We start from the raw sequence: 11,703 nt of genomic DNA, 5'->3' as shown, positions 1-11,703 counted from the left end.
CGGTGCGCTTTTAAAATACTTTTAAAAACGAAAAAAAAGGCCAAATGCTTAAAACAAAAGCACCTACTTACGGCGCCACCTGTGAATTGAACCGGAAGTACTTACTTTATCGCCAATTGACGGAGGTAAAACACGTTCAAAATTTAAATCTGTTAAGTTTTAAACGAAAAATAAAAATACAGTGTGTGTTTTACTTTTTATATTATTTTTGGTAATTGTTTTTAATTTTGTTCTTAAAATTATATTGTTTATCACCTATGTAAGTGTTGATGTAAAAATATAACTTAATATTTACTAGATGTTATGCTTAAAATTGCGTTGTTTATGCTACAAATTGTGAACGTTTTATGGTTGTTGAATTTGTTTGTTTGATAGTTTTTTCATAACTAAAAAAAAAAAAAAACTTAAATCAACGTTATCTCTATGAAAAAAACAAAAAGAAGTAACTCTTCGGTTTGGAGTTCTTTTTAAATTTGCTAGCTAAATAAATACGCTGAGCTTTTAAAAATATATTAAATACCAAAATAAAAAGGCCAAATGTTTAAAACAAAAGCACATACTTAAAGCGCCGCCTGTGACTTGAACCGGAAGTACTTTTTCCAATAATGGCGGCTGTAAAACTTGACATGATAAAGATTTAAATCTATCAAAATGTTTTAAACGAAAAAAAATAGTGCATGTTGTACTGTTTGTATTATTTTTTGTTTATTAATTTTCTTCTTGACATTATATTATTCATCACCTATCTAACTGCAATTAAATATTTACAAGATGTTATGCTTAAAATTGAGTTATGCTACAAATTGTGAACGTTCTATGGTTGTTGAATTGTGTGTAATAAAGATTTTTCATAACTAAAAACTCACGATTTTAAATGTAACCCTAAAATGACAAATTTATCCTTTAAAAAACATGAACTCTATCACTTACCGTAATAACATTTAGATACTTGCCTAAACTGGTAATGTTAACATGCTTAATGCCAAAGTGACGAAAAGAAATAACGAGCCTCACAGCAAACACCTGATATTTTTTTAATCAAGTGGAATCCACATACATGGACAAAAATCAAGCTGGACACAGAAAAAGGGAAGATTTTTTTTTTGTCAATTTTTGTAACGCATTATGATCACCCTGAGCTTCATTAAAACTGACCACCAAAACAAAGAAAAGTCTCCCAACTGAACAGCAGCAAGGGAAAAAAAAAGGAAAATAAACTACGCAAACATGAATTATTCCAGTATTCGATTATTTTATTGCTTCTTGTTTTCCTGTGTTGCACGCTAGTCTCAAACTAAAGCAGAGACATGGAGGACATAGAAGAAGAAAGACACTTGCGGTCCTGGTCCACACAAACTGACTGACCTTATACAACTACATCGCCATCATCCTCGTCATCCTTGAACCCTGATCATCTTGTAAAAAAGTCCAAGCAAGAAAAAAAAAAAAAAACGCAAACCGTGTTACATTCGCTTGTTGTCCTAACTTCCGCCCTCACGCCGGTTCTCTTCCGATTGGTCCCGGGCTTCAAACGGGCGGCGTGCGGCCCTCCCAGTAGCGCTGGTAGGCCTCCCGGAACATGTCCTTGCATCGCAGTTTGGCGTTCAGACGCGAGCAGATGAGGAAGGAGCCGCCCATCTTGCGGTGAAGCGAGTACGTCTCCTCAGGCGGCGGCGTCAGGCGGTGGCGAAGCATGACGGGGATCAGATTATGGATGCGCTCCGTGGTCGATTGCGCTCCAAAATCGAAGGTGTTGGGCGACGCGAAGGCCTCGCCGAGGATCATCACCGCGTCCACGTGCGCGTTTTCCATTGCCTGCAAGGGCGCATGGATAGTTGAGATTTTCTTTTAGTCCCATGACATGGTAGCTCGCCTTTCAAGTATCTATTGGGACTGCAGTAATTTTACTACTTCTTTAAGTCAGTTTATGTCACTGAAGGTGCTCCTTGTACTCTGATGCACCTTATAGTGCAGAAAATACGTATTTGAACACCCTGCGATTTTGCAAGTTCTCCTTCTTAGAAATGGGTGGGTTTGAAATTTTATGGTAGGTGCTTGTCCACTTTGAGAGAAAATCTAAAGCAGACATGTCCAAATGCGGCCCGTGGTCAAATTTCATCCGGCCCCCAGCCTCTGTCATAAGATCAATAACGTCTGGCCCGCACACAGACGTAATAAATTGGTCAGCAGTACTGCTACCAGCATATGAAGTAGCTTACACATTAAATGCTGCTCCTCATTTACCCACTAAAAGGCAGCAGCACTCTAAGCAACGTTACCCCGCTTGACTTCCAATTTTCTAAAATGGCAACAATCAACAACAACAAAAAGTTGACTGCGATGGCCGACGCTTCAAGGATAGGTGGAAATTGGACTATTCACTAAAATAAACAACAACTGTGTCAGCAATCTGTCAATCATCGTTTAACTTGTTAAACAGTTTCTGCAAGGAAGCGCGGGCTGGAATGAATGTGTGTGTCTGTGGGGGGAGAATGTGGAGACGTTCGAGACATATAAAATAAACGCCAGAAGTGATTATGAGGAGTTTGTAATTTCTACATGTCACTCCAAGAGTCACAGCCATGTTAGGTAAACAGAAGCATTTAATAATGCCAGGTATTTTTCTACTACAGTGCTTTATTCTTGTTTAAAAATGATTCAGTGGGACAGTTATGTTTAAAACTTATCCTAATTATTACATTTGAAGTGCTTAAAAAACATTTATTAAAATATATATATATATATTCACCGGCCACTTTATTAGGTACACCTGTCCAACTGCTCGTTAACACTTAATTTCTAATCAGCCAATCACATGGCGGCAACTCAGTGCATTTGGGCATGTAGACATAGTTAAAGGGGATGTTTCGGCAAAGGGGGTGTGAGACATCAATAGAACCGTTATGCGCCAAGATAACAAATATTGATAAAGTTAACAAAAAAATCAATCACATTAATGAGCAATTATCGAAAATAGATCGAAAATGACGAACACTACCGAAAGTGTTCCGGAAACAGCCGAATGGGGCGGCGACGTCACGACAAGTGATTGAAAGTCGAGGCGGAGCTAGGTGCCATTGTTTTTTAACGACGAGAGAGTAGCGTTGGGGTTTGTTTGACCAAAACATCACAACAATGGTTCAAAACTGCTGTGCTATGTGGTGTACAAATAGTTGTTTATCGGAATATAGTATCCATGAGTTCCTGAACGCGAAAAAAAAAGCTGGACTACACAGAAAATGGGTAAAGTTCGTCCGTGCAAAGAGGGCTAATTTTCTAGACACAGCCTCCGGCACGCTTTTCTGTGGTGCGCATTTTCCAACTGAAAGCTTCTCGAACTATGGACAAGAGAAATCGGGTTTTGCTAAAAGATTGCTGCTCAAAGGAGATGCGGTGCCGACCATAGATGCACAGCCACCTAAATGTCCCGAGATATCAAGAGAGAGACGATGACTGCTAAAGGAGGCTAAAGCTACGCAAAGAAGGGAGCAGCCAAGCTTGAAATGGCCAGAGTGAGTACTCTTTTATAATTAATAAAAAAAAATGTCACGCCTTTGGATACAGGACTCGACACATGTATAAATGATCGTTCGTAAAATATATAGAACAAATCCTCTGATCCCGTTCATATTTGTGTCTGTTGGCAGAGCGAAAAGCTATGATAGCGCAATAAATTATAATTATTCTATGCATTCCTTTATTTTGCAGTCACGGTGTATCAGCTTCACAAAAAGAAATGCTAAACAAATCATTGGTGTTTCCCACACGATCTGCTGCCGATGTTTCATCAGTGTCATTGCTCCCCTCAATGACCGTTTCATTACGCTGCATTGGCGTTCGTTTGGGCTCAAATTGGTCACCTATAACACCGATTAAAGCTTTGCAACTCTCCTCGTCACCATTAGATGAACATTCGTTACGTCCTTCTACGTCGGATTCGTCGCTGAAACTAGAAACGAAATTGTCTGCCATCATCGCCGCCATTCAGTATTAAAGCACTGAGCCTTTTTCTTGTTGAAGAAACAGCCCTCACTGCCAACTCTGAATTCTCTTTTATTGACAACGAGCGGTGTTTCTTCATGAGGGAACCTGGAATATGTGCAGGACGAACACAATGCATCAGCATAAACAGCTCAAAACACCCCTAATCCTCCCCACACTAGAAGGAATTATATTGATGCAGACAGGCGCTGCCCCCCTAGTGGCCGGTGGCACTCTCTTCACTTGACGTGACGTCACGCACACAATCTGCCAGATCTCGGGCGCCGGTCGTTTTAGCTTGACAATCGAGCCAAATTTCTCTCATTTTCTTGTGTGTAATTACACGAAGTGGCATGATATGAATACAAAAGGCATGCGTTTATGGATAAATGATGGAATATCAAAATTTTCCCAGGGCGCTACATCCCCTTTAAGACAATCTCCTGCAGTTCAAACCGAGCATCAGTATGGAGAAGAAAGGTGATTTGAGTGACTTTGAACGTGGCCTGTTTTTTGGTGCCAGAAGGGCTGGTCTGAGTATTTCACAAACTGCTGCTCTACTGGGATTTTCACGCACAACCATCTCTAGGGTTTACAGAGAATGGTCCGAAAAAGAAAAAATATCCAGTGAGTGGCAGTTCTGCGGGCGGAAATGCCTTGTTGATGCCAGAGGTCAGAGGAGAATGGCCAGACTGGTTGGAGCTGATAGAAAGGCAACAGTAACTCAAATAACCACCCGTTACAACCAAGGTAGGCAGAAGAGCATCTCTGAACGCACAGAACGTCGAACTTTGAGGCAGATGGGCTACAGCAGCAGAAGACCACGCCGGGTGCCACCCCTTTCAGCTAAGAACAGGAAACTGAGGCTACAATTTGCACAAGCTCATCGAAATTGGACATTAGAAGATTGGAAAAACGTTGCCTGGTCTGATGAGTCTCAATTTCTGCTGCGACATTCGGATGGTAGGGTACGGTTTTTCACTTATCGTGGCGGGTTCTGGTCCCTATTAACCGCGAAAAACGATGGAATACTGTACACTGTGGTCATGATGAGTCATCCAAAGTCTTTCCAAACAGCTATTCCAGTCATCTAGTAAAAACTTCTTTTAAAAAAAAATAATAATAACATGCAAAATCGCACGGTGTTCAAATACTTATTTTCCTCTATAGATTGCTTTAAAAATATGAAGTAATAAAAAATGCGTGCATGTACTTCATTTAAAATACTTGTAAATCATTGAAGTATTTTAAATGTTTTAGAAAGGTTGTTGTTGCAAATTAAATTGATATTTACTTATACAGTAGTTCAAAATAATGAAAGTGTATGCTTACCTTGGACTCATAACCTGTGAGAAACTTCATCTCGATGGACTTCTTTAGAACTCCCTCTCTGTCACCCTCAGCGGCCGAGCGGATCACCTGCCGTCACGGAAGACCACGTCACACACAAATCTGCCCTACCTTTTGACTAACTGATTACCATTGACAGCTATAGACGTCCAATCCGTTTCGTCAGTTTAACTCACCTCGATGTAAATATCTGTAAAACTTTGATCGAATCCTCTCGTAGCTCCGAAATCCAGCAGCGCCACCTGCAGACCCACGTCAGACATTTTCATTCCACGCCGTGAATTCTCTCCAAACGAACTCACCTTGTGCGTCTGCGGATCGTACAAAAAGTTGGACCAGTTAGGGTCCGTCTGCATGAAGCGGAACTCAAACAACTCTCTAAGGCACAGTTTCAGGATGTTCTCGCAGATCTGAAACAGAAAAAAAAAGACATGATCAAGTACAGTCTTCTTCCACCGGAGGTCCTCGTTTCCCACAAACCGTGTTCTTTAGCTCCTGAGGAAGACCTTCAGCCTGGTCCAAAGGGAAGCCGGGAACCAGCTCCGTGGTTAGCACATGGGCGCTGCTAAGCTCCTCGATCACCTCCGGGACGTAGAAGAACGGGTGGTCCTTCAGCAATTCCCTTGAGTAAAAATAATAATATAGTGCTTCTATGTCCTAGATTTTACAACCTAACTACAGCTTTACCGAAACTTTTTGGCACATTGAGCCTCTCTGATGTAGTCGCACTCGAGCGCCAACTCTCTCCGCATCACGTCAATCAGGTGCTCGGGAAATAAACCTGGAAAATATGCAAAATGTGAGGAAAATGAGGACTACTACATGAAAATAAGAGCTACAAATCAGTTAAATTAATTTGATAGATTTTGAGATGTGGATGAACTAAAAAAATGTATCCAAATGCCTCTAAATAGTTATTATATTTATTTATTGAAAAAAATATAACAGTAAATAATTTATTTAATTACACTTTTTTAAATTGGCGCCATTGGCTAACTTGCATAGCAAAAGTTTGCTGGCTGAAATGCTATGTAATGCTAATGTTTACAACAAATGGCTAACTTGCTTTGCAAAAGTCTGCTAGCTTAAATGCTATATAATGCTAATGTTTACAATTGGCTAACTTGCATAGCAAAACTCTGCTAGCACAATGCTACATAATGCTGAAGTTTACAACAATTGGCTAACTTGCGTAGCAAAAGTCTGCTAGCTTAAATGCTATGTAATGCTAATGTTTACAAAAATTGGCTAACTTGCATAGCAAACATTCGCTAGCTTAATGTTTACAACAATTGGCTTACTTGCATAGCAAAAGTCCGCTAGCTTATATGCTATATAATGCTAATGTTTACAACAATTTGGCTAACTCGCATAGCAAAAGTCCGCTGCTTAAATGCTATATAATGATAATGTTTACAACAATTGGCTAACTTGAAAAGCAAAAGTCTGCTAGCTTAAATGCTATGTAATAATAATTTTTACAACAATTGACTAATTTGCATTGCAAAGTCCGCTAGCTTAAATGCTATATAACAGTAATGTTTACAACAATTGGCTAACTCGCATAGCAAATGTCCGCCAGCTTAATGTTTGCAACAATTAGCTAACTTGCATAGCAAAAGTCCGCTAGCTTAAATCCTATATAATGCTGAGGTTTACAACAATTGGCTAACTTGCATAGCAAAAGTCTGCTAGCTTAAATGCTATGTAATGCTAATTTTTACAACAATTGGCTAATTCGCAATGCAAAAGTCCGCTAGCTTAAATGCTATGTAATGCTAATGTTTACAACAATTGGCTAACTTGTATAGCAAACATTCGCTAGCTTAATGTTCGCAACAATTGGCTAACTTGCGTAGCAAAAGTCCTCTAGCTTAAATGCTTTATAATGCTAATGTTTACAACAATTGGCTAACTCGCATTGCAAACGTCCGCTAGCTTAAATGCTGTGTAATGCTAATTTTACAACTATTGGCTATCTTGGATTGCAAAAGTTCACTAGCTTAACTGGTATATAATGCTAATGTTTTCCACAATTGGCTAACTTGCATAGCAAAAGTCAGCTAGCTTATATGCTATATAATGCTAATGTTTACAACAATTTGGCAAAATTGCATAGCAAAATTCCGCTTGCTTAAATGCTATATGATGCTAATGTTTACCAGATAGTTTCTGGTGCTTGCTTTAATTTTTGTCCCTCTAGGGGCTCCGTACAACTGTATGCGTAACTATACTAGCTTACTTATTTTTAAAAATATATATATTTCTTAAAAATATTATATATTAAAATAGGAAAAACCGTAAATACTGTATGTTTTTTTAATTACATCCTCTAGTAGGGTATGGGAGCGTAGGTTAAGAATATTGTTTCGTATCTATTTGGTCTGTATGTTTGGGTTTAAGATAACTCCAGAACGAAGTAAGGGAATATTATCAAAGTTGAAGGATGTTTTTAATATGAAATGAAAAAGCCAATTACATTTTGGTAGCCTTGATTCATCATACAGTACCATTTTGCAAACCTAAACAGTCCAACTACATCCCTGATCATCTGATGTCTGAGCCAATTAGGAGAATGGTGTGGAAGCTACAAACATTACCAGGAAGTAGCTATCTGTTTAAATGCTATTGTAAATAGGTCAATTTAAAAAGTTTTCATTCATTAAAAGAAGAGCAAAGTTTGTTTTTTTTTCCCCACGTTTTTTCGCGAAACAATACGTCCTACTGTGGCTTAATGTGCCGAGTGAAAGAGAGAGGGGAAGCAATACAGCTTAGCTCACTTAGCTGTTTCATTTTTCATGTAATGTTTATTAATTTTTTTTTATTTAAAAAAAAAATCACTGATTTCTTTAGTCCTTTCTCAGTGCATACGCTTTGGAATTTATGAACTCCATTAAAATAATCAGTTATAATAGCCCTACTATACAGTATACAGAACATGTGTGAGCGTACCTTCAGGAAGCGCGTTGCTCATACTAAGCACCGTCATCAAATTGTTGACGTCACTGTTGATGCTTTGCGCCACACCGGGATACTAATCAGGACAAAGTGAGAATAATATTTAATAAATGTTTGACACTGAAACAATTATTAACTGACAATATTATCGCCTACCTGTATTTTCATAGCCACCTCCCTGCCGTCTTTGAGCCTGGCCAAATGCACTTGCCCGATAGAGGCGGCGGCGAACGGACGCTCCTCGAACGACTCCAGTTGGTTTCTCCAGTTGGGACCCAAGTCGTTATTTAGCGCTTTCTGAGCAGAAGCAGACATGCGGTCAGGCTATAAGAGCAACTATAAAACAAATATACCGATGAGACGCAAGGAACGCGAGGTTACCGTCATCTGCTTGATGGGCATGAAGTCGGCACTTTGACGTACGCGCTCGAATATCTTGGCGAGCTGTGGGTTGATGAACGCATCGTCTGGGAAAATATGAGACAAAATACCGTCACTGTCATTCAAATGAGTGGAGTTGAAGTCATCATCAATGTACTATGAGTGTACAGTCATTTAGAAGTGTACTGTTAAGATAAAGAGAACCCAAATTTGGAGTTTTGTCAATATAAAAGGGAAAACTATAAGGATTAAAGTTTAAAATATATGAACATGTATGTTGAAATGATTCAGACTCGGATATGAAAATTATAAAAATGGAGAAACAAAATACATTTAGAAGATAAAAACAAAAATACATAAACATATATATGAAAAATGTAACGATATGTGAAAATAATTTTCTATTGATTCTATTGTGAAGAGTGTTAAATAATAAAAAATCTGTGAAAATAACCTTAAAGAATTGAAAAATATAATAAGAAAAAAATTGGAATAATTTGAAAATGCATTATATACAGTATAATTTATACAGTATAAAGTATAAATTCATCTAAATTGTATAAATTAGTATAAATTGATCTAAATCATTAATTTAGAGTAACAATTATAACAATTCTAAATCTAAATTTGCATGAAAATACAACACAGAAGAAGAAAATGGATACAAAATCAGAACAAAACAATACATATCTAGATATAAAAATTACATATACACACACATACATATCAAAAGTACAAAAAATAAATGAAAAGTAAATGTATACACCGGTTACTATAATTTGAAAAAAATTAACAATGTCAATAAAATAAATACTACTAAAACCTAATCCTACATTCAAAAATACAAGAAATTCAGTCATGAATTAAAAAAAAATACTAAAATAAAAATAAAATACAGTACTATGCAAAAAAATATACAAATTATTCAAAACTATGCAATTCTGAAAAAAATAAATAAATAGCAGAAATATATCGGAAATCTAAATAAATATAATTAGAAAAATACAATTAACAATGCCAATAAATGAAATACTACTGAAACTTAATCCTACATATGTAAAAATCAGAAAATCAGTCATAAATAAAAAAGACTATGTAAAAAAAATACAAAATAGAGCAAAAAAAAAAAAAAAAATCAAATAAATCTAAAACTAAAAACGTATATTAAAAAATTACAAAGACTACAGTTTACAATTAAATAAATTAAAAAATAAACTAAGTAAATACAAATAAATAATAGATAAAATTAGAATTTTACATAAATAAAAAGTTATGAACCAAAAATATCTAAAACGCCAATAAAAATATTGTTTTCCTAAAGCACTTCATTAAGAAATACCTGTAAAATATGAAAACAAACACATAACCTTAACAATGAAGTAATCCTAGGTCATGTTATTCTTCTCGGTGACAACACAAACCTCTTAACACAACAACGCCATAAAGATAAACCGGCAGGTGTCCAACATCAATAAAACCTCAAAGTAGGTCATCCGTTCACCTTATTGTCACTTTGAAAATAGACTCGCACCCTTTCCACTTTTTTCGAATGACATTCAACCGACTCGCGTGCTTGATATCAGACCTTGTAACTTTTTTGTTTTGATTTAGGACACGCGGACACCTTGAGTGGCCGACACGTTGCTGAAATCTCATCTGAGGTCTTCCTCTCGGAAACTTTGAGAAGGTTTCCTCCAAGACGGGAAAGGACGAGCGGTCACGGTCGCAACAGAAATAAAAAGAACGACGCCTTCGGCATGGCAACCCGATCTTGCTGACGGCATGTTTACGGCCCGGGCGTCGTACCTCCACCTGTTGTGTAACGTGACACGACACATGTGCCGCAACACTATGACTCAGTGCACACATTGGGATTTAATGCTTTCAATGCCATTGACGGAGATAGCCGTCAATGCCAGATGAGGAGTTAATGAAGATTTAACATGGACATGAATGTACATTGTCACAGAGGATAAAGAATATATCCCTCTGGGTAAAAGTAAACTATATTAACAGTACTAGAAATAACAATATTAGTTTGAAGGCCTTTTTAAACTGTATGTGTATTAATGCTTTGAACTTACACAGACTTACGAGTTACATAATGCTGATTTTTTGTTGTTTTAAAAAAGCAGAAAGCAGAGTTATGTATTTGGTTCCGTATGACTATGTTTGTGTAGTAAGGTCAAAGGTCACAGAGGTCAGAAAAGAAATTTTAGGATAATTTTGATAACTGATAAGCCTGTTTAACTCAAATTTGCAGGATCCGTAGAAAATGGGTCAAAAGTCAAATAGGTCAGAAACATGGTGATACTTTGAATTTGGCTGCTGAGGTGGAAAAATGTTGTTTTAGAGTGATGCGGTAGCTTTTTTTCCCCAACTGTACGTGTTTTCATATTTATAAACGTACACAAACACACGAGTTAAACAATGTGCGATTTTTTTTTGTCGTTTTTTTGCCTCAGCGAGTAGGTGAAGCCTACAGAAGGCGAGTTACATATTCAGTATGTCTCTATGTGTCATGAGGTCAAAGGTCACTGAGGTCAGAAAAGGAATTTTGGAACATCTTGACAACAGATAAGCCTATTCATCCCAAATGTGCAGGGTGAGAAGAGAATAGGTCAAAGGGGTCAGAGAGGTTAGAAATATGGCAAAGCTCTGAATTTGGCTGCTTAGGCGGAAAAATTCATCATGGATCTATGAAACAAAACATTTGGCGTGCCAGGTTAACATTGTGGGGTCATGAGTTCAGAGGTCACAGAGGTCAAAAAAAGAATTTTGGGATAATTTTTTAACTAATAAGCCTGTTTAACTCAAATTTGCAGGGTAAGAAGAGAACGGGTCAAAGGTAAAAAATATAGTGATGCTTTGAATTTGGCTGCTGAGGCGGAAAAATGCTGTTTTAGAGTGCTGGGCTAGCTTTTTTTTCCAACTGCACGTGTTTTAATATTTATGAACATACACAAACTCACAAGTTTAACAATGTGCGATTTCTTGTCGTTTTTGCCTCAGTTGTGTGAAACCTACAGAAGG

At 37.4% G+C, this 11,703-nt stretch overlaps 1 protein-coding gene across 1 annotated transcript in view; it reads right to left on the bottom strand.

The window, feature by feature from the left end:
• Positions 1-1,015: 1,015 nt before the first annotated feature.
• Positions 1,016-11,703, bottom strand: part of LOC130907878 (atypical kinase COQ8A, mitochondrial-like) — a 35,983-nt gene continuing 25,295 nt past the window's right edge. Inside the window, exons 8-16 of the mRNA XM_057823375.1 lie at positions 8,671-8,756; positions 8,446-8,586; positions 8,284-8,365; positions 6,019-6,112; positions 5,812-5,953; positions 5,634-5,741; positions 5,508-5,573; positions 5,314-5,400; positions 1,016-1,815 (exon numbers count right to left, since the gene is read on the bottom strand). Of these exons, the coding sequence (XP_057679358.1) occupies positions 1,528-1,815; positions 5,314-5,400; positions 5,508-5,573; positions 5,634-5,741; positions 5,812-5,953; positions 6,019-6,112; positions 8,284-8,365; positions 8,446-8,586; positions 8,671-8,756 (1,094 nt within the window). The 3' untranslated portion in view covers positions 1,016-1,527. The remainder of the gene's footprint in view (positions 1,816-5,313; positions 5,401-5,507; positions 5,574-5,633; positions 5,742-5,811; positions 5,954-6,018; positions 6,113-8,283; positions 8,366-8,445; positions 8,587-8,670; positions 8,757-11,703) is intronic.

This window comes from Corythoichthys intestinalis, chromosome 19 (assembly GCF_030265065.1).
Source record: "Corythoichthys intestinalis isolate RoL2023-P3 chromosome 19, ASM3026506v1, whole genome shotgun sequence".
Taxonomy (NCBI): domain Eukaryota; kingdom Metazoa; phylum Chordata; class Actinopteri; order Syngnathiformes; family Syngnathidae; genus Corythoichthys; species Corythoichthys intestinalis.
Note: the sequence above shows the minus strand (reverse complement) of the source record. Positions and strands in the feature narration are given on the sequence as shown.